The sequence below is a fragment of the Heterodontus francisci genome, chromosome 35, assembly GCF_036365525.1.
Source record: "Heterodontus francisci isolate sHetFra1 chromosome 35, sHetFra1.hap1, whole genome shotgun sequence".
Taxonomy (NCBI): domain Eukaryota; kingdom Metazoa; phylum Chordata; class Chondrichthyes; order Heterodontiformes; family Heterodontidae; genus Heterodontus; species Heterodontus francisci.
Window position 1 is genome coordinate 49,191,452 of NC_090405.1, and position 23,160 is coordinate 49,214,611.

General features: G+C 39.6%; 1 protein-coding gene across 1 annotated transcript; it reads left to right on the forward strand.

Moving 5' to 3' along the window:
- Positions 1 to 1,292: 1,292 nt before the first annotated feature.
- Positions 1,293 to 22,926, forward strand: rcn2 (reticulocalbin 2). Its single transcript, XM_068015519.1, has 8 exons — positions 1,293 to 1,397; positions 5,480 to 5,662; positions 8,029 to 8,134; positions 9,237 to 9,433; positions 12,505 to 12,618; positions 12,965 to 13,061; positions 14,301 to 14,443; positions 19,545 to 22,926. The coding sequence occupies exons 2-8, from the start codon at positions 5,513 to 5,515 to the stop codon at positions 19,695 to 19,697; spliced, it is 960 nt and encodes a 319-aa protein (XP_067871620.1). The 5' UTR covers positions 1,293 to 1,397; positions 5,480 to 5,512; the 3' UTR covers positions 19,698 to 22,926.
- Positions 22,927 to 23,160: the final 234 nt, after the last annotated feature.

A 23,160-nucleotide genomic window follows, 5' to 3' on the forward strand; every position in this document is an offset into this window, starting at 1 on the left:
TTGGCTGTAAAACATGTTCAGACTTCCTGTGTTCATGAAAGCCCCTACATAAATGCAAGATCTTTTTTTCTTTTAAGGATGGCTGTTGTGGAAAATGGGAAAATTGTCATATAGATGCAGTAGGGAATGCACTTCATGCAAAGTGCCATGATCTTTGCTGTGCATTACCTGGCCTGGGAGTTTTTGGTGCCTCAATTGCAGTACTAATAGTAGTGCCTGTCTGGCCCAATGAGTAGCACTCTTCCCTCTGAGTCAAAAGAGTGTGGTTTCAAGTTCCACTCCAGAAACTTGAGCACAAAAGTCCAAGTTAATTGCAGTAATGAGGGAGTACTGCACTGTTGCATGTGTTTTCTTTTGGATGAAACATAAAACCAAAACCTGTCTGCCCTCTCAGGTAGATGTAAAAGATTCCACGGCACAATTTCCAAGAAGAGCAGGGAAGTTATCCTCAGTATCCTAGCCAATATTTATCCCTCAACGAACATCACTAAAACAAATTATCTGGTCACTATCACATTGCTGTTTGTGGCAGCTTGCTGTGTGCAAATTGGCTGCCACATTTCCTACATTACAACACTTGGGGACGCCCTGAGGTCGTGAGATGCCCTTTGGTCTGTCCGAAACTTGCTGGTCTTCCAGCGCAAAGAGTTGTCCACCACCGAATGTTGCAGACTGGCACATTCCAAGGTCCAGGACTACGTGCTGAGGGATGCACTAAAGCTTGGGGCAGCCGCAGCAAAGGCTCAATGGGGAAAGACCACAGTGTAAGGTTCCCCCACCAAGCTGAACTGAGGGGCTGGATCCATGGGAAACCCCTTGAACTGTATCGTTAATATTCTCAATTGCTGTAAATGTAAAACTGTAATTGACATGACAATTGTGAAACGGAAGGGTTGGGAAGAAACTTATGACAGTATTGAAGGAAATTGATCTGCCTTGCAATGTTTGTATTTTTTGGTGCTGTTTTGAAACTGTAAAAACTAATTTTTACAGATTTTTATGAATAAAGTATATTTTGGAAATTAAAAAAAAAGGCGCTCTATAAATGCAAGTCTTTCTTTAGAAAGAAAAATGCCCACGACAAAAATTAAGTATTGTGACCTGTGATGATAATTGGGATGTGATAATTCAGGAGGAGAAAAACTGTCAGTGCATCCTGGTGCTATCCAAGAAAGTAAAAATACAAGTTTTTTTGGTGGGAGGGTTGGAAAAGTTTTGCTGTCCATATTGACTGTGCCCATTGTTGCCTCCAGCTGCTGCGCCCCCTGCGGGTCTGCATAAGGAAGTGGCGGCCTGTCGCTGCCGGAAGTGACGGCCTGTCGCTGCCGGAAGTGACGGCGGAAGCTCGCGGTTGGGAGCCTGACAACCGTCGGTTAGAAGCGAGGAGGCTGAGGGAGGTAAGATGGAGAGATTGGGGGACTGGGCAGTCACCTCAAATCCCCAACTCAGGGAGGATGCAGTGCCGCCTCTGTAAATACTAGTGAAAGGGAATTCCCCCGGAGAGGAGGGAGGGGAAGCTACAGGATGATGGGTTTGGTGGTGAACAGCTGTGAAACCCCCATATTGCACAAGAAACGGTTTTTGCTTTTAAACGTTATTTTGCCTTAAAAATAGATTTTCCGTTAAGTTTTAAAAAAATTCTATTTTGCCCTGTTAACATTTTTCAATTTTGTCTAAAAAAAAAACTTTAAAAAAAAATTAATTGTAATTTTTCTCAAATTAAGTTTCCTTTTTTTTTTCTATATAAACAGTTAAAATGCTGTGCCAATTCCTACTATAACATTTCATACAGAGCTGAAATCTAATCTTCAGGATCAGATTCCTGTTACTGAACCAGTTGATTATTGTATTGTAACTGCTAATGGATGTTCATCTTGTGCAGGTACAGTGCCAAACATATTGTACTGTAGGAAATTAGCTACAGAGCTAACAATGTCTATGAAATAAAGAATATATGTACAGTGTTTATACTTGTACAGAACACTAATCGGTTCGTACTAACAATTGTGAGTGGGAAAATGTTGCCTTTTCACCACGGTCTGTTCTGCAGTTGTCAGTAAATGTGCCTCAGGATTCAGTGGTCAGAAATTGGAACAGATTTCCACATGGTGAAACAAAGCATTTACCTAAAACTGTTTAATACATGCTTTAATGAAAGTAAGCGTCTGGCAGTAAGCTACTGTGCATCTAAATTTCTTCTTCCAATAAATATTTTGAGCTTGTATGTGTTTTTGAGAATAAAAATTACTCAGCAGTCTGCCTCAAAGCAATAATCTCTGCTAAGGCACATTGATAAATGAAAGCTGTGTCATGAGAAACAATAAATTATATAATTTATTAACACAAGTGAACAGGGACTAATAAATTTCCAACAATGTACACATAAGTATAGTTATGTCATGGCTAAGATGTTTAAAAAAAAATCATAATCTTCTGCCTCTCATCATGTGTTCTATTCATGAGAATTATTTTTCTGTTTTTCTTTTGGCGGTAAGCAATGATTTGTGTAGTTTTCAATAGGACGTTCTAGCAGAACTATGTGCATCTGTAAAACTGACAGCTAAAATTTAGGCTTCTCGCCAAAATATTTTGTTGGTGCCCCAGAACAAAAAGTAAGCTATCACAGGAAGTTGTTGCTTTTTTTTAACTCAAAATTTGACCTGAGCTTATAGTTTTACAAATAGCAATGATGGGATGGGGTGGGGAGCAATCAATCCTTATAAATCTTTATACCATTGAAGTATACACCATGTTAATCTCTCTAAACCAGAAAACAGCATGTTGAATCATGTAGTACAGAAGGAGGCCGTTTGTCCTAGATAGTTGAGGATTAGCATTACTAATTAAGTTTATTGTAAGAAGTAAAACTGTGCAAAGGTAAGTACAAAATCAGCAGATAAAATAACATACACTACACCATCTGTTCTGCAAAAGTTTCAAATTCTTAGCCATTCTCTTCACTAACTTGGAAAAACTGTGGCATGTGAACCTCACAGATGTTCTTCTAGCAGCACAGCAAAATATGTAACTGAGGAACATAGGGGATTAAATTCCATTATAATTGCTTTGCTTTGTTGTATAATCCAGTATAAAGTTTGAAATGAGTATCCCACCCGAATAATCTGAAACTGTCATGCTTTAAAATATTTACTGCAGTGCAAAATCAGATGAAAAAAGCAGATGTGACTAAACTGAACAACTGCTGTCTATTCAAATAGGATCTCCCTAAATTAGATCTGAGTTCCAAAGAAATTCCTGTGTACAGTCCTCCGATTCCAATCTTGATGCAAAGTACAGTTGGTTTTCAACATACAATGCAGGTGTAGATTTCACTTTGCCTGCCAGTGCTTGATCTGAATCAGAGGTGTTCTTAATTGTAGAAGCTATGTTTTACTCTTCAAACATTGCAGTTACTAAATCAAGCAACAAATTCATGTCAAATACTGTAGAAGTTCCTATAACTTGAAATTGGCCAGCTTTTACAGTCCGTTGGATCTACTGGAATTGTGCAGGAACAGCCCAGAGCATCTTGGAGTTTTTGTATTTTTGTAATTGTTGACTCTATTGAGGTTTTTGTAACCCATAACTTGTATTACTTGGATTTATTCATTTTGTTACTTCTCTGAAGTATTTTGTGAGCCAAGTAGTTAGTGATTTGGTTTTAATAGTAACGATGTTAACTTGCTGAGTATTAGTTTTGAATGTGCTGTAGATTTTCTTGATTGCTGCAGACTGTGCTTTATGCCACTACCAATTTAGGCAGTGTTATGACTACATCTCCAACACAGTAGTCCTCGAGGCAGCCAACATCCCCAGCTTATACACACTACTGAGTCAGCGGCGCTTGAGATGGCTTGGCCATGTGAGCCGCATGGAAGATGGCAGGATCCCCAAAGACACATTGTACAGCGAGCTCGCCACTGTTATCAGACCCACCGGCTGTCCATGTCTCCGCTTTAAAGACGTCTGCAAACGCGACATGAAGTCCTGTGACATTGATCACAAGTCGTGGGGGTCAGTTGCCAGCGATCGCCAGAGTTGGCGGGCAGCCATAAAGGCAGGGCTAAAGTGTGGCGAGTTGAAGAGACTTAGCAGTTGGCAGGAAAAAAGACAGAAGCGCAAGGGGAGAGCCAACTGCGTAACAGCCCCAACAACCAATTTTTTCTGCAGCACCTGTGGAAGAGTCTGTCACTGTAGTATTGGCCATTATAGCCACTCCAGGCGCTGCTCCACTAACCACCCCCAGGCGCTTACCCATTGTCTCCCGAGACAAGGAGGCCAAAGAAGAATTAGTTTTGAATGTGCTGTAGATTTTCTTGATTGCTGCAGACTGTGCTTTATGCCTCTACCAATTTAGGCAGTGTTATGGCTTTTCAGTTTTGACAGACTAGCCCTGAAAGCAGGCTGTCAAGTCACCCTGTCCCCTTGACCATGGATAGTGTGTGACTCAGAAAGACGCAACTTGGGGAACGGGAGAGGTGAACATAAAAAGAAGCTGTGCCTTCATAAAAAGTGTAGCCAAATTTGAGGACGATGCAAAGATAGGTAGGAAACAAGCTGTGAGGAGAGCAAAGTATCTGCAAAGAGATATAGATAGGTTAAATGAGTGGACAAAAATTTGGCAGATGGAGTATAATGTGGGAAAATGCGAGGTTGTCCACTTTGGCATGATGAATAGAAAAGCAGAATATTATTTACATGGAGAGACTGCAGAATGTGTGGTACAGAGGGATCTGGGTGTCCTGATACATGAATCACAAGTTAGCAGGCAGGTACAGCAAGTAATTAGGAAGGCAAATGGAATGTTGTCTTTCCTTGCAAGGGGGTTGGAGTATAAAAGTGGGGACGTTTTGCTACAACTGTACAGGGTCTTGGTGAGACTGCACAGTTTTAGTCTCCTGATGTAAGGAGGGATATACTTGCATTGGAAGCAGTTCAGAGAAGGCTCATTGGGATGAAGGGGTTTTATGAGGAATGGTTGAGCAGGTTTGGCCTATACTCATTGCACTTTAGAAAATTGAGAGGTGATGTTATTGAAATATATAAGATTCTGAGGAGGCTTGACAGGGTAGATGCTGAAAGGATGTTTTCCCTCATGGGGGAATCTAGAACTAGGGGGCACGGTTTCAAAATAAGAGGTCTCCCATTTAAGATGGAGTTGAGGAGGAATTTCTGCTCTGAGCGTTGTTAATCTTGGAATTTTCTTTCCCCAGAGAGCGGTGGAGCCTGGGTCATTGATTATATTCAAGACTGAGTTTGATAGATTTTTGATTTACAAGAGAGTCAAGGGTCATCGAGGGCAGGCAGGAAAGTGGCACAATGAAATCAACCGTGATCTTATTGAATGGCGGAGTGGACTTGAGGGGCCGAATGGCCTACTCCTGTTCCTATTTCTTATGATCTTATGTAATTGTACAGAGATGAATCAGAAAAATAAGTTTTAAGTGTGAAATGACACAACCCTTCAATTTTTCTGCAGCCACTTGTGGTATTGAAGCCTACTCGACAGAAGATGCAGTTCCAAGTGTTTGTCAGCTGTACTTTAATTGTGACATGCTCCGCACACTTTCATCATAAACATGAGGCAGTTGTTGCTGAGGACCACTATATGGATGGTGAACACAGCTCAGAGTACGATCGGGAAGTCCTGTTTGGCGGAGAGGTAGGAAATTCCATTCAGTCCGATTGACTTATCAAAATGAAAAGGGAGAATGTTATGAAAAAAATTTTTTAAATGTGGGCCCCCTCTTAAATTTTTGCAGTCTTGAACTTTTTTAATTTTTAAGTACCTAAGCTATTCTTTCTCTCCACCTTTTCCAATTTTTTCCCCATTTCATTTCTCTTCTGAATGACATTTTGATAGTTACATATGCAAAAAAGTGTTTTTAAAAAGGCCCAGGTTTTGCGGTCAGCGACGAAGCAAGGGTGCTCGCCACTAATTTCAAAGAAAGCCACATACAAAGACCAGCGATCTCTGGTGTGGTTTTCCTCTTTCCTTACAGCAGTTTAGGTCTGACACTAAGTCAAGAGGATATCTTAGCGTGCAGCAGCGTTTATGTCAGCAAGCAGGTAAGAAGCCAATCACACTAAACTATTTACACGCAGCAAACCAGGAACTTGAAAGCACTTAATATCCATGACTTTTAATTTAAGTTTTCAGGTAGAGAAATAAATAGTTATGGTTGGATTAAGATAGAAGCTAAAAAAAAGATAAACTTTAAAAAAAATTAAAATATTAAATTTTTTTATCATTATGGAGTAATTGGACATTCCAGGGTTACTGAGGGTGTTTAGCAGTAATAATGAAGTTAGCGCACCATTTAAAACTCAGTTACACCTCATTCAAAAGGTGTAACTACTTCAACGGTTTTACAGCGAGACTAATGGTGTAAAAGTGGAAGTTCTAGCCAATTCAATTTGATTTCACATTGATTGCAGTCTAGGAATGCCTCAACAGTACGCCCTCTGGTAAGTATAGAATAACTGGCAGCAACTTCTGGATTTCCTCATTATTCGGCACATGTGTGTACTCCAGAAGTTGCTGTCAGTTGTGGTGGAGTCGAACACTGACAGTTTCACTGTCATTACCACTGCAAAGTCTAGGCCATAGTAAAAGGATTTAAAACATAGAAGCTAAGATCATTGAAGGGCAAGACCTGAAAAATTGACCACCTTTTCTGAATTTAATGATTAACAGCTATAGATGGGAACAAATTCTAATCACAGGCTAATCACAGAGGTTCTTTTAACTTTGTGATGCCTTAGATTGTGGCATGCAATGCATTTGTTTCATCTGTTTGGCTTGCATAGGGCAATCAATGGGGAATTAAAATATGTATTTTTGCATATGGCACAGTTGTTCAATGAGAAAACCCCCTATCTGATGTCATCTTTAAGATTTTAGTAAATATCTGATTGGTTTTCACCAAAATAGAGAGAGATGTCACATTGCAACATAAAACATAATAAATAACCACACAGTGGATAGCGTACATTAGTGTGATGGTTGTAGTAAAAATCTCACCATGGCTGACTTCAACACTACTCTGAAAGCACCCAATCCCATTTGATCTTGGAAGCTAAGCAGAGTCAGGCTGGGTTAGAACTTGCCTGGGAGAGCTTTTGAGAATACCAGACGCAATAGGCCACTTTCGTGATCCATGGACACTACAGGCTATAGAGTGTCTCCTAGATGCTAATATATTTAATTGTTGAGATATTTTTTTCTGTTGCTTCATTAAGCAAGTTAGTTTAATTGGATATTTTTGAGTTTTTTTATTACATTGGAAGTGTCCTAGGGCACCTGTTGCAATGCTATTGTGTTTGTTTTTGGTGACACTAGGGCACCTCCATGTCACTCCTATTGGTTCAATGAAAAATGGCCCAGGAGAAAGTAATAATGCAAGCTGCTGGATTGTTGTGTAAGCCGACTTCTTTCGCTAATACCCTTCAAGAAAGGGAACCTTTCTAAACAGTTTCGTTTACACGCAGTCTCCATTGTGCACTATGTGGTTGCCATCTGAAGTGGTGTAGCAAGCCAAGGCAATTAGGAATGGACAATAAATGTGGCTTTGACAGCATTACCCACATTTCTAAAAAGAAATAAAACAGAAAATAGTCCATTTTAATGGGGCAATTCTGTTGTTTTTATGGTATACTAATCACCAATATTACAATGCTACTGAGCTGCCCAAAATAACACGTTCTCTTATGGTAGTGAAACTAATCTAGAATTGCTACAATGGACCAGTTCTGGGTGCTTTCCAATTTCCAATCTGTGTCTAAACAGTTTCTGAGTTTTACTTTTCTAGACCATATACACAGGTTGGTACTGATAACCAACCTAATGTCAACCCCCCAGTCTGATGAAAGGTACATGTGTCTGGTATGAAGTACAGGTATACAAGTTATTTGCATACCACATGGGCTTTTGAGAGGACTTCATTCTTGCCTCCATTCCTAGATAGAGGATTAGTGAGAGTTTTGCCCACCATAAGCTATTTGTGTGATGTTCATTTTATTTCCCAGAAAGAATCTGGGGAGCTTGCTAAGCTGAGCCCCGAGGAGCAACAATCCCGGCTCAAATCCCTCATAAAGAAGATGGATGCAAATGCAGATGGATTTGTAACCAAAGGTGAGAAACAGCTTGGTTACCAGTTCTACAATGGGCACTGAAATCAGTGTCATTGACTTAATGTTCTCTGCAGAAACAAGTTCATGTTTGAAGTAAGTATCTCACTGCAATTATTATTTAATTTCCATGTATATCACAGAAACCCTAGTTGAAGTGATTCGGTTAAAGCCTGGAATGGCTGCTGGTAAATTATTTTTTTTCGTTCATGGGATGTGGGCGTCGCTGGCTAGGCCAGCATTTAGTGCCCATCCCTATTTGGCCTTGAACTGAGTAGCCATTTCAGAGGGCAGTTTAAGAGTCAACCACATTGCTGTGGATCTGGAGTCACATGTAGGCCAGACCAGGTAAGGATGGTAGATTTTCTTCCTTAAAGGACATTCGTGAACCAGATGGGTTTTTACAACAATCGGCAATGGCTTCACGGTCACACTCGACTAGCTTTTTTAATTCCAGATTTATTAGTTGAATTCAAATTTCACCATCTGCCGTGGTGGGATTCGAACCCATGTCCCCAGAGCATTAGCCTGGGCCTCTGGGATACCAGTCCAGTGACATTACCGCTACGCCACTGTCTCCCTCGTTCACAAGATAGTCCACAGCACCAGGCACAACAGATAACTGACTGTGCATGCATGTTCTTGCATATACAGTGTTGTTTGAAAGCCACAGTTCACAACTGTACTTTCCATTTGGTGGACATTCTAATTTATAATTAAATCAAAAATGCATGAGCATTGTTTCATTATTCATATGTGACCTCATCATATCTTGCCAGTCTTATATCCACATAGAATTAGAATCTAACATGTTGTAAATGTATATAAATAATAACTATATCAGGTACAACACTACCTTTATATAACATGCAAACCTAACTACATAACACACAAGTGGTCCCTCCAATATTGTGAAATGTTGAACAAATAAAAGAAATGATAAATGGATTCTTCTTCAGTGAGAGGCCTGCTGGGACATGGGGGCAGTGCATGCAAAGATACGTACAGTAGGTTGTTGTTTGTAGATTTAATTCATCTCAAACTCTTGACAACTCACTGGAAATAGGGAAACTGCAGCTTCTTTACAAGTCACTTGTTTGCTATAGGTGAGCTCAGTGGATGGATCCAGCAGTCATTCAAACATTATGCCACAGCGGAGAGCAAAGAGCAGTTTCCAGAGCATGACCTGGATGGCAATGGAGTTGTTACATGGGAAGAGTACAGCATTCATAGTTATGACCGAGTCCTGGATTATGATGAACATACACTGCTGGCTGATGAAGAGGAGGAATCCCTTAGACAGGTAAGAGAAGGAAGTTTATCCAATTCAGGTTTCATGCCCACAACAACCTTTTTTTAAAAAGTGGAACCAAATGTGTCTGTCTTTCCATAGATTTTCAGTAGCATACTCAATGTTTAGATTTCAGTATTCCAGCTTATTGAGACTTGATATTGAGTATGCATTTTTCCCTCATGCTGTTATTGCAGGATTATTCTGAAACTTTTTGTCAAGAGTCATCACAATCCCATACATTGTCTTTCTTTCGGGCCATTCTCAGCACTGATCCAACAAGTGCATTACCATAGTTTTAGCTGGTAGAACACTTGCCTCTGGACTGAAAGATGGGGCTTAACCCACAATTCACAAACTTGATATAATCTAAGCTGCCACTCCATTGCAGTACTGAAGGAGGGCTGCTTTGCTCAATGTGATATATTCAGATAAGACACTAAATAGGAGAACCTGTTCAGATAAAATCTTATTTGAAGAACAGAAAGTTCTTTTGGGATGCTGGCCATCATTTCTCTCTCAACTAAAAACTGATTAACTTGTCATTTATCTCATTACTGTTTGTGCACCAGGCTGTGTTGAAAATGACTGCTGAGTTTGCTTACATGATAGACACTGAACTTCAAAGTTGAGAAACAATTTAAAATGTTTTTGGGAGACGCCATAAGGTGCGGCAAAAATGCGAAACTATATTGTGCACCATAATACAGAGAGTTGAATGTAGGGCTGTGCTGTGATTTCTCAGGGAGCTCCTGATTTTAAGTAAGTCATTCTGGGCAGTTGAATGTTGAAGGCCAAGTTATTTTCCATAAGGAAAAAAATCCAACAGGTCTAATGGTTCCACTAACATTATGGGTCTCAGGAGAGGGGATAGTGCTGAATTCCAGCTATGACAGCTTCCTACATTACATGGACTGTGAATGGAGGGTCAGAAACAAAGAACATCATCCCATTGCTACTGCTTTAATGGCTTTCCCATATCAATATGACTGAGAAGCCGAGAACAGTATATAAAGATATAGGGGTAGAGTTTTCACTAGGTTGCACAAGTTTTCCAGTGCAATGTGCCTGAATATGACCAAATCAGTGGAAAAGATCAAGGAATTTCAAATGCAAGTTATGGCCAGCGCATATCGATTTCCCAAACCTTTTGTGGTTTGAAAACATTGCACGAGAAGCCAGTCCCATCCACAAAATTGGATGTGCCCCAGATCAAAGTTTCTGCTGTCATTTTCAGTTACTCAAAGGTAGTGGACAAAACATTCTTATTAAAAATACTCTTGTTTTTTGTGATAAACCGTTGTTAATAAAACTACTGCAGGTTATCATTCTTAAATTTATCAAGGAATTTTTTTAATGCAAGGGGTAAAAATAAACAGTTGAGTTATAAAACTCTGCACTGGCTCATGGAAGGTTTTACATTTGTGATTACACAAATGAGTTTGAGCAGAAACTTGAACCATAACTTCACTTTGGAAAACTAGCGCGATTTGCGTCCCTTTTGCAGATTGCTCCCGATGCAGAAACTCTACACCTAAAACTTTTAGGTGGTTTAGAAAACGTCATCCCTCAGAGAACTATTTTGCATGCTGCACCCATATGGCTTCATGGATAGGAAATGTAATGCGATGTAATGTACATCACAGACAGTCCACGTTTGATATTTGTCTGGATTTCAAGAAACAAATCAATCAATCAGAAAATGAGGTTGAACTAAGAAGGGAAAAAGAGAGGAAAATAATAGAATTTCATTTCTTGTACAGTCTCAAGTGCTGTCCTGGCTGAGATCGGCTAACCCAACGTTGATCTGGAATTCAGCTTCAGATGTGTCTGGTCTGTATGACTCTCGCATACACTGCCTTTTCCAACTGAGCCATTGGGGTTCTGAAATATAGGAAACATGATGTCATTAAGAGTGGCATGAAAGAAAGGTTTACATTCCGTGTGTCACAGTGTATTGGAGCATCAATGTGTTTGACTAGGAGTGGTAAGATGCAGGTTTGTGTCTGTGATTGATTCATAAGGATAGTTCCTGACCTTCAGTGTGCGCACTGAGGAGAATTACCAAGTGGGGGATAGACACCATGGGGTCTCTTACATCCACCAAAGAGGGCAAATGGGGCTTCAGTTTAAAGTCTCATCCAAAAGATAGCACCTCCGCCAAGTGCAGCTTTCCCTCAGTATTGCACTGGATTGTCAGTTTGGATTATATACCAGTGGGATTTGAACTCACAGCCTTCAGAAGCGACAGTAATATCAATGAGCTGAGGCTGACACAATGATAATCCTGAGTCTATGTGTCCTTGTTACTGATTAATCATAGTACAAACAAACTTTCACTGTTTTGCCTCTGATAGTCTTGAAAGTTTTCTCATTAACCTTTTATCTCACAATGAAAAAAAGCTGTAGTTTTTCTGCCCTTTTCTCATTATAATTTCTCATTCCTTATATCATCCTAATAGTTCTAATATCATTCCTATAAGGGGCATCTAGAATTCCATGCAGTACTCCCAACTGTGGCCGAACCAGTGTCGCATACAACTTCAACATTAGGTCATTGCTCTTATTTTCAATTCCTCTGTTCTTAAAGAAAACACAGCATCCCATTTGGTTTTTAGTTGCCTATTCTATCTGCATCGCACCTTTCAAGATCTGTGTATCTACACCTTTACCTTTACATCTCCCTGTTCGTCATACCTAAGAATCTCATCATTTATAGTGTTATTCCTTTTTGTGTTGATTTTCACAAAATGTAAAAACTTAAAGATTTTGCTACATTGAACAGTGTATGCTGTCTCTGAAGTGGGACTTGAATCTACAGTCTTCTCGCTCGGAGACAAGATGCTATCACTGAGGTGCTGATGTCTAATTAAGGATAAAAATAAATTTGAATAAACATTCCACAAGTTGATGGGGGAGGATAACCTCTTAGATTGGGTATGTTATAACCAGAAATCAGAATGACAAATGGATCATTTACCCAGGTTGTCTGGTAACAGAGCAACATGTTGCTCAAGACTATTGAACCAAAGCTGATTCAGAGGAAAAAAAAGTATCTTAACTTTTTTGATTTCTATCTGTAGATTTTTTTGAAGGATAAAAAGCGCTTTGAAAAAGCAAACATTGATGGGGTACCTGGACTGACTCTGACAGAATTCATAGCATTTGAACACCCAGAAGAAGCTGATTATATGAAGGTGAGTTACAGTACACCGTTTCTTGTGTGGGTTATATTAAATAATAATTATGTGAATAGAGATTCTTATGAATAATACTGGTCTGTGGAACCTCTCAATTTGTGAATACTGTTGCTGCTTCATTTGAGCTATTCTTTATGCATTTCTCAAAGGTATAAGCCTAGGTAACTGAGGGGCCAAATCAACCAATTAAGAATCTTCTCCTTTGTCTTGTAGCTTATGCTGGAGCACAGTTTCAGGGACACTGGCAGCCCCCATGATTTTCAACTGCAGGTGGCATCACAACTGAGATTGATCGTATGTTCACCTAATATCCATACAAATGCTGTTAACTTTCAAATTGCAGGAGTATGTCATACAGGATGCTTTAGATGAGCATGATCGTGACAAAGATGGGTTAGTCAGCTTAGAGGAATTCCTTGGTGACTACAGGAAAGACCCAGGTTAGTTAAATTGGTATTATAATTTTTCACTGAAAATGTTTTTTTTGTGTTTAATACCTTCAATCATTTCTACACTTTCCTTACAAATATGTAATTTTTCTGAATAAATTAATACAATGCTATATAGATGATTTGAGGATTATCCAATCTTTCTTGTTTATTTTATTGCTATTACTATGATCATTGCTTCTCTGAACTTTTCTCTTGTTCTCCCCTCTCCCAGCCAAAATGGAAATCGATCATTCAACACACATCTCCTCCTTTCTATCACTGAATTCCAATCAAGATTCCTCGCACTAAGTCATTGTTTCCAAAAGCCTCAAAACTGTGGAACTCCTTATCTTCCCCCTTAGTCTTTTCCTCCCTTGAATGATCTTTCGGCTTTTAAAACCCAGTTTTTTTTTTTATTCTTTCATTGGATGTGAGCATCGCTGGCTATGCCAGCATTTGCTGTCCATCCCTAATTGCCCTTGAGAAGGTGGTGGTGAGCTGCCTTCTTGAACCGCTGCAGTCCATCTGGTGTAAGTACACCCACAGTGCTGTTAGGAAGGGAGTTCCAGGTTTTTAACCCAGCAACAGTGAAGGAATGGAGATACCTTTTCAAGGATGATGTGTGATTCGCTTAATTGCTATTTTATAATTTCTCACTTTACTATTCCTTTTTGATATTGATAGTGTCCTGAACTCTGGTTCCTTTCACCTTAATTGAAATGCAAATTAGGGCAGTGTGTTATGAAGAACATAGGCTGGAACCTTTAGTTCCTTGAAATTATTAGTTCCCAATCACAGGCACGATGTTTTAGAAAAGCACTGTAAAGGCCGGTCTTTACCTCATAGGGAGAAAGAAAGGAAAATCAGATGGCGAATCCCTGTGCACTGTTGTCTATCACCCAGTTATGAGGCTTAAGCAAAAATTGGGACAATGGACCACACTCCATTCCCCAGTGAGTAGGTACATAGGCATCTGGTTGGCTGTCCAAAACTGGAGCTGATTAGTATCATCAGAAGGGTATAATCAACTCTCCAGATTTCTTAACATGTCTGATTATAGTACCAAGCCATGTATGCCAGGAAAACTTTGAGCATGAAATTAACCTTCTCAATTCCCCTTTCCCCCAAAAAACAAGATGTGAACAGTTCACAGTATGCAATCCTTAGACTCTGCAAGCACATGGCTGGTTAGGAGTTATCTAATGTGAGCATTTTGTAGCTAAGAATGTTTCCAACTCTTGCAAATAGGTGCCGAAGAAGATCCAGAATGGGTAACTGTGGAGCGTGATCGCTTTGAAAATGATTATGATAAAGACAAGGATGGCAAACTTAATCAAGAGGAACTCTTGTTGTGGATTATTCCCAACAACCAGGACATTGCACATGATGAGGTAATGCTGTGTTTAAATATTAAGCCTATGCCAATAGTAGGATTAGTCATTGAAAACCTGTTAAATTTTTACATGCTAGAAAAGCTTTTAAGTTTGTGCAATTTGTGCGTGTGTACTTACAGTACAGAATCTACCACTGTCACTAATTGTCACCATTTCACAGGAGGTGTCACAGGATGGATGGTGTAGGTAATTAAAACATTATATGTAACACTGCTTTTCTGCAGTTGGGCTGAAACACATTGTTGGAAGACTAGGGGGAGCCTTGCTCTGCATCTAATGCTGGCATACTTTACCTGGGAGTATGTGATCTGACACTGGATGCCTGAGATGAAAGTGTGTTCTGTTTCATATGAACATACGAATTAGGAGCAGAAGTAGGCCATTTGGCCCCTCTAGCTTGCTTTGAAGGGTGACCCCTAATTTTAAAACAGTGCCCCCTAGTTCTGGACTTACCCGCAAGAGGCAACATCCTTTCCACATCCACCTGGTCATGACCGTTCAGGATCTTATAAACTTCAGTCAAGTCACCCCCCACTCTTATAAACTCCAGTGAAAACAAGCCCAATCTGTGCAACCTTTCCTCATAAGACAACTCGCTCATTCCAGGTATCAGTCTAGTAAACCTCCTATGAACTGCCTCCGACACGTTTACATCCTTCGTTAAATGAGGAGACCAAAACTGCACACAGTATTCGAGATGTGGTCCCACCAATGGCCTGTATAACTGAAGCATAACATCCTTACTTTTATTTTCAATTCCTGCCTTCTTTATGACTTGTTGTACCTGCATACTAACTTTTTGTGACTCATGCACTAGAACACCTAGATCCCTCTGCACCTTGGAATTCTGCAGTCATTCTAGGTTTAAGAAATACTCTTTTTTTTAATCTTCCTGCCAAAGTGAACAACTTCACATTTTGCCACATTATACTCAATCTGCCAGATTTTTGCCCACTCACTCAACCTATCTATATCGGTCTGCAACCTCCTTATGTCCTCATCACAACATACCTTCCTACCTATCTTTGTGTCATCTGCAAATTTAGCTACCAAGCCATCACTCCCTTCATCTAAGTCATTGATATAAATTGTAAAAAGTTGAGGCCCCAGCACAGACCCCTGAGGGACTCCGCTCGTCACATCCTGCCAAACAGAAAAGGACCCATTTATGCATACTCTCTGTTTTCTGCCAGCCAGCCAATCTTCTATCCATGCTAATATGTTACCCCCTGCACCATGAGTTCCTACTTTGCGCAATAACCTTTTATGTGGCACCCTGTCAAATGCCTTCTGGAAATCCAAGTACAGTACGTCAATGGGCACCCCTTTATCCCCAGCGCATGTTACTCCTTCAGAGAACTCCAATAAATTGGTTAAACATGATTTCCCTTGCTCAAAACCATGCTGATTATTCCCGATTACCTTGAGTTTTTGTAAGTGCCCAGCTAGAGCCTCCTTAATGATCGATTCTAAACCCTTGCCCACGACAGACGTCAAGCTAAATGTCCTACAGTTACCTGTGTACTGCCTCCCCCACTTCTTGAATAGAGGGGTTTAATATGCTACTTTCCAGTCTGATGGAACCTTTCCAGAATCTAGCAAACTTTGAAAAATTAACAGCAACGCATTACTACCTCATTAACCACCTCTTTTAAGACCCTAGGATGAAGCCTATCAGGACTCGGGGACTTGTCAGCCTGCAGCTCCATCAGTTTCCTTATTATCTACCATTAACTCCCCATTCTCACTCTTTTCCTTTTTAAGTACCTGTTGAAACTCTTGCTATCTGTTTTTACATTTCTAGCTAGCTTCCTCTCATACTCTAATTTCTTTCTCCTGATTAACCTTTTAGTCATTCTCTGCCGTTCTTTATATTCTGACCAATCATCTGACCTGCCACTAATCTTTGCTCAATTATATGCTTTTTCCTTAAGTTTGATGCTTTCCTTAACTTCTTTAGTTAACCACAGATGGTGGGTCCTCCCCGTAGTGTTCTTCTTTATCATAGGAATATACGTATCCAGAGTATTCTGAAATAACCCCTTAAACGTCTGTCACTGCTTCTCTATTGATCTATCTGCTAGCCTAGTAACCCAGTTCACTTCAGCTAGCTCAGCTTTCAAGTGCACATAGTTGCCCTTATTTACATTTAAAATACTAGTCTTAGACCCACTCTTCTCTCTTTCAAACTGGATGTAAAATTCAATCATATTGTGGTCGCTGCTACCTAGGGTGCCTTTAGTCTGAGGTCATTAATTAATCCTGTCACATTACACAATACCAAGTCCAATATAACCTGCTCTCTGGTTAGTTCCAGAACGTGCTGCTCTAAGAAACTATCTTGAAAGCGTTCTATGAACTTCTCATCCAGGCTACTATTGCCAATCTGATCTTTCCAGTTTATATGTAGTTTAAAATCATGCATGATTATTGCTGTCCCTTTCTCACAAGCACCCAATACTACTTCTTGGATACTTAATCCTACATTATGGTTACTGTTAGGTGGGGGGGCTATAGACCACTCCCACTAGTGACATCTTTCCCCTACTATTCCTCAACTCCACCCAAACCGATTCTACATCCTGATCTCCTGAACCAGGGTCATCTCCAACTATTGCACCAATGCTATCCTTGATTAACAGTGCTACCCCTCCACCTTTACCTAGCTTCCTATTCTTCTTGAATGTCATACACCCTTCAATATTCAGGACCCAATCCTTTTCATCCTGCAGCCACATCTTCGTAACGCCTATCAGATCATATTTATTTACTTCACTGTGCGCTGTCAGTTCGTCTGCATTGTTATGCATTCTACATGTAATCAGATGCAGAGCCTTTAGTTTTGTCTTTTTGTTGTCTTTGTAACATCTTGTCTCGACTGTTGGTGTGTTCTTAGGTTTTTCTCTCTGTCCCTTCCTGCCATTCTCTGACCTTCATTTCCCATATTACCTTTCTACTCTCCTGCCTTGACTCTGCTGCTTGATTTGTTACATCTACCCAGGCTTGATCCTTCACCCCCTCCCCCCCCACTTGTTTAGTTTAAAGCCTTCTCTACTTCCCTAGTTATACGGTTTGCTAGAACACTGGTCCCAGCACAGTTCAGGGGCAGACCAGCCCAATGGTACAGCCTCCACTTTCCCCAGTACTGGTGCCAGTGCCCCACTAGCTGAAACCCACTTCTCCCACACCAGTCTTTGAGCCTTGTATTCATTTCACTAATCTTATGTGTCCACTGTCAATTGGTACGTGGCTCAGGTAATAATCCAGAGATTATTACCCTTGAGGTTCTGCTCTTCAATTTGGTGCCTAGCTCCTCATACTGTCAAAGCAGAATTTCATCAGTTCTGATGAAGGGTCACTGAGCCGAAACATTAACTCTGCTTCTCTCTCCACAGATGCTGCCAGACCTGCTGAGTATTTCCAGCATTTTTTGTTTTTATTATCACCAACTAACTGCCTACCTTGGAGTCAAGGGAAGACTCACCAGCTGCTGGAGGCTGCAAAAAATAGGAAAAGGAGCCCTTCTTTCCCCCTCTGCACCGAATTCCCACATGCACCAAATTTCCAGCTTCACTTTGGCAATGTCTCACTCAGGCAAATGTCTCCTCTCACTGCGTCCCCTCACTCAGATTAATATTCCTGACTTTGAGAGCATAAAATTTTAGAGGGTGAAAAGGTTTTATTCCCTAGAAGTTTCGCCAAAAAGTTAGTATGCAGGTACAGCAAGTGATTTGGAAGGCAAATGGAATGTTGTTGTTTATTGCAAGGGGAATGGAATATAAAAGTAGGGAAGTTTTGCTACAGTTGTACAGGGCTTTGGTGAGACCACAACTGGAGTACTGTGTACAGTTTTGGTCTCCTTACTTAAGAAAGGATCTAATTGCATTAGAAGCAGTCAAAGAAGGTTCACTTGACTGAATCCTGGGATGAATGAGTTATCTTTTGAGTAAAGGTTGGGCCTGTATCCATTGGCATTTAGTAGAATAAGAGGTGATCTTATTGAAATATATAAGATTCAGAGGGGATTTGACAGGGTGGATGCTGAAAGGATGTTTTGCCTTATGGGAGAGACTAGAGCTAGGGGACACAGCTTAAAAATAAGGGGTCTCCCATTTCAGACGGAGATGAGAATTTTTTTCTCTCAGGGTGTTGTTAGTCTGTGGAATTCTTTTCCCCAAGAGAGCAGTGGAGGCAGGATAATTGAATATTTTTAAGGCTGAGTTAGTTAGATTCTTGACTGACAGGGGAGTCAGGGGTTTTAGCAGGTAGACAGGAAAGTAGAGTTGAGGCCAGAATCAGATCAGCCATGATCTTATCAATTGCAGAGCAGGCTTGAGGGGCCGAATAGCTTACTCCGTCTAATTTGTATGTAAAAAGTTTTGCTTTAAATAACAATATCAGGAAAAGGTTTGTTTTGCAACTGATCCTCAGTTCAGAAACTTTTATGTATATGAAAGAGTCCATTCAGAATTGAAGACATATTGTCAAGAATTAAGCTCATGTGAACTACTGTTTCAGATGCATCCCCTCTAGGGATGTGTGTTTTGTGAGATTTTACCACCAATTTCTGGCAAAGCACGTCAGCGGTATGATCTTAGAGAAAAATAAAAATTGCAACATTTAAATTTGGAGGCCGGGAGAAATTAGGACATATATTTCTCCTTTTTCAAGTTGTTTTCTCTAACTTTTCCCTGCAATAGTAGGGGCACACACACACTGACCGGAAGAGCAGGCAGGTGGTCTGTTACTGGGTTCTGGCCATGCTACTCACGTCTGGAGCATGTATTACTTATAATAAGCCATCGGATGGCAGTCTCATTCAGGGATGACAATAAGGATATATATAAGAACTGGAAGTTGGGAAGGTCACAGTTTCTCAGCTGAGGTTGGAATTAAAGTTCACTGTTGGGCAGTGAGAGACGGAGCTTTGCCCTGCATCTGAGCCACGCTTAATGCTCTGGCCCTCTGAGCAGCCACAAGGAAGTACACAAGAGTCAAGTGAGGCATCTTCTGAAATTCATGCAGGTGTTTTGAGGCTCATTTAATTTTTGCTTATAGCCATCCGTGATTCACATTGAAAGCTTCTGTTCCCTGACAGGCTGATCATCTTGTCAAAGAAATGGATACAAATGGAGATGAAAAACTTACAGAAGCAGAAATACTTGTGAGTCAGGATCTCTTCCTCAACAGCGAAGCAACCGACTATGGTAGCCAACTACATGATGAGAAATTCTACCATGATGAACTTTAATACCAATAGTTCTCCAGTGTTGGATTTTGTTTCTAAAAACAACTAAACTTCTTATACCACTTTCGAGTGAATTCACTAGCCGGACAAGTGCTGCCCAATAACTGGTATTAGTAGAAAAAAGTAAAATGACCAGTCCAGTAGATTTTAACAGTCGTATTACTGTTATAAAAACATCCAGTCCTAATATCCTACTTACCTTTACTGAATGTCCATTCCTATCTGTCTTATGCTGTCATAAAGAGACTGAGAATTCCCTACGTTATTACATTCACTATTGCCTCTGAGAATTTTTGTGTAGAATGCACAATATATTTGTACCACTTTTAAAAACCAACATAATCATAGAAAATTATGGTATAGCAGGAGGCCATTCAGCCCATTGTGTCTGTACTGGATGAAAATGAGCTATCTAGCTGTATCCCATTTCTCAGCTCTTGGTCCGGAGCCTTGTAGGTTACAGCACTAAAAATGCATTTCCAAGTATCTTTCGCATGTGATCAGGGCTTTTGCCTCTACCACCCTTTCAGGCAAAGAGTTCCAGATTCCCACCACCCTCTGGGTAAAAATAATTCTCCTCAATTCCCTCCTAATCTTTCTATGAATTACTTTAAATCTATGACCTCTCTGCTAAGGGAAATAGGTCCTTCCTAACCATTCTAGCTAGGCCCCACCTAATTTTACACCAAGGTTTCGTTATTTTTATGAAATATTGATCAGTCATCCACGATCTTAAGACAATATAGTAAATTTTAGATATAAATTCTAAATAATGGACCTTCCCTCTGCTGATTATTTTTAAATTTTAAAGCACAGTACCTGTAAAGTAGGAGAAATCAACCATGAGGGATGATTTCTTGTGCTCTTTATAACTTAATCTTGAATGCATTTTAATGCATGTATTTACGATCCTGCAACAAATAAAAATTGAGGAAACTCCCTTCTCAACAAGAAATCTTTCCCCATATGTTGTATTCACTGGTATGAATTTTTTTAACTTCCCAGATTTGGCACTAAATCCACAGTTTCTCTTAGCGGAGGTAGGAAATGAAAAAGTATCTTGCACTGTGCAGTAGATGGTGTTTCTCTGGGATTCAAGCTGAAGTACATTGTTGGGGCAAACCATCCTCACTCTGCATAAAACTGTGCTATACCTGACCAGGAGAATGCTTGAGGGCTGGCACTGGACACAGGGGAATTGGAAAGTATTCCTAGCAGTGATGTACTTCACCTTGATGAGCACATAATTCACAAAGAAAAGTCTTTTTGAAATTACCCAAACCATTTATTGCCTTTTAGAATTAAAGCTATATTTGAAGCTTGTCTCTAGCTATATAACCTAGATCAAGCTCTCTGTAGGTGAATTCTTTTAGCTGTAAGTTTCCACTCAAATTGTTTAAATGACAAACACTACAATTACATAAATGGCCAAATAGTTGCTGATTTCTATGTTTTAAATGTTTGAAGTTAACCGACAAACAAAATCACCCTCTGGGGTTCCAGAAGCTTCTTGTTGATTTTATTCTGCTTTGTCATTTAATATTTGAGGTAGTTTGTATAACAACAGAATCACTTATGACTAGCCACTGAAGTTTGTCATTGAAATATGTTCTCTCTTAGTTTAAGCTTTTGGATAATAACTTCATTTCATCCAGGGTTTCTGCAAATTCAGTCAGGACTTTGCTGTTACAGAAATAACCTCTTTATCGAGAAGTATTGAGTCAAAAACTTATTTTTACTGTTGAGTTTTTCAGCCACCTTTCCACCTGAGCTAATATGCATCATCGTCCTTAAAATAAAATCTGCTCAGTGCTACTGCTGTAATTATTCTAGAACCTAAATTATTTTAACGTGGTTTCACAAGTCTGCAAACTATATAAACCCTTCGCAGTGCAAAGTCTGCGTAAGTAAACCTCAAAATTGTGTTAACTATTTGGATTTCTACAGTTAATTGCTTTCTTAACAATGCTGTACCCACATATGAAAATATCAGCTCGTCATCCCGACTGTCTTTCATGCTTATGAAATCGATGGGTGTGAAAATCATCAGAGCTGTTGCTCCTTGGAAACTAGAGTTGCTGTTCTCTTTCTGTACAGAACACAATAAGTAGTATTGCATGTTAAAATGTACACAACCTTGTCTTTTATATTTCAACGTGCATAGGATAAATCTGTACCAATCTGTTACTGAATTTACGTCACTTCTAAAACCTCAATTCATTTTCACCAGTTGTTGGGTCCTTTATATATGAAACATCCCAATATATCAGCATTATATCCTCCACAGCAGATAGACTTTAATTTTTGTTAATGTACCTGCTTAATTAACTTCAGGACAAATTGAGTTGGCAGTTGCAGAAACTGCTTTAAATAAAGATTTTAGCATGGTTTATTCTGTAGTTAAAAAAAATGGAAAATGTTGGAAGTACACTGCAGACTGGTTAATGTTTCAGACAGATGTTCTTTGTGTTTTAATAGTGGCTTGCCTGATGTGTACTCCTTGCATTTGTCTATCCTTTAGATTTCTGGCATTTGCAATTTTTCATCTTTTTCAATCTTCCAGAATTTCCAGTTTGATCAAAGTGATTTCTAAGAAGATAAACCGTTAACAGTCACTTCTTGGGTTTTTAAAAAATATTCCAAACACACCTTTTATAGTGGCCAGCACTTGTAAAGGAAACTTAAAATGAACTTGTAGAGAGGCTCAGCCAGCAGAAGGATCCAGTTGGACTCGATGTTAAACTAAGTCAGGTATTGAACCTGTGTGGGACATTGATGTATCACAAAGGCACAGGAAAGGTCAATGCTGCCTCATTGTCAGATTGCATTTTGGGGGGAAAAGGCTGCAGAATGCTAAGAAAGACAGGTCACCTTTCAAAAGTGAATCTTTTTATTCTGCTGTGAGAATGTCAATACTTCATAACAGCATCAGTTTGTTTAAGCTATAATTTAATGTGTGATCTTTGAAGTAATTAGTGCCTCAAAGTTCTCTTTAAATTAATGCCTTGTTAGTTTTTCTGATTATAAAGTTAAGGAGATGTATCCTTTGCAATGTTGTACATACAATTGGTTTACATTGTTCCTACTGAGCCTTCTATTTTATGATGGGTGGTACACTGTTCTGGTTCGTAACCAAGATGACAACCTGATTTTCATTTAAACCAAAACCACTACATCCTCAATTTTAACATTAGACTTTTGATGAAAGTTCAATTAAAATATGATTAAATTAGTTGTCTTTGTTTTTCTTTCTTCACACACCATGCAATAGATTTTTTTTTTTAATTACCATTTTCTTCACTGAATTACTGGTCATTTCAGACATGTTGTGGTTTTATTTCAGATTTCTTCCATTTCCTCCTCATTTTTCTTCAATCATAGAGCAGATGTTGACCAAAGGAAACTGATGGAATTCAAAATGATCTGGCCCCAAAAAAAGGTGTGGGCTCTGGAATAAAAGATAGGT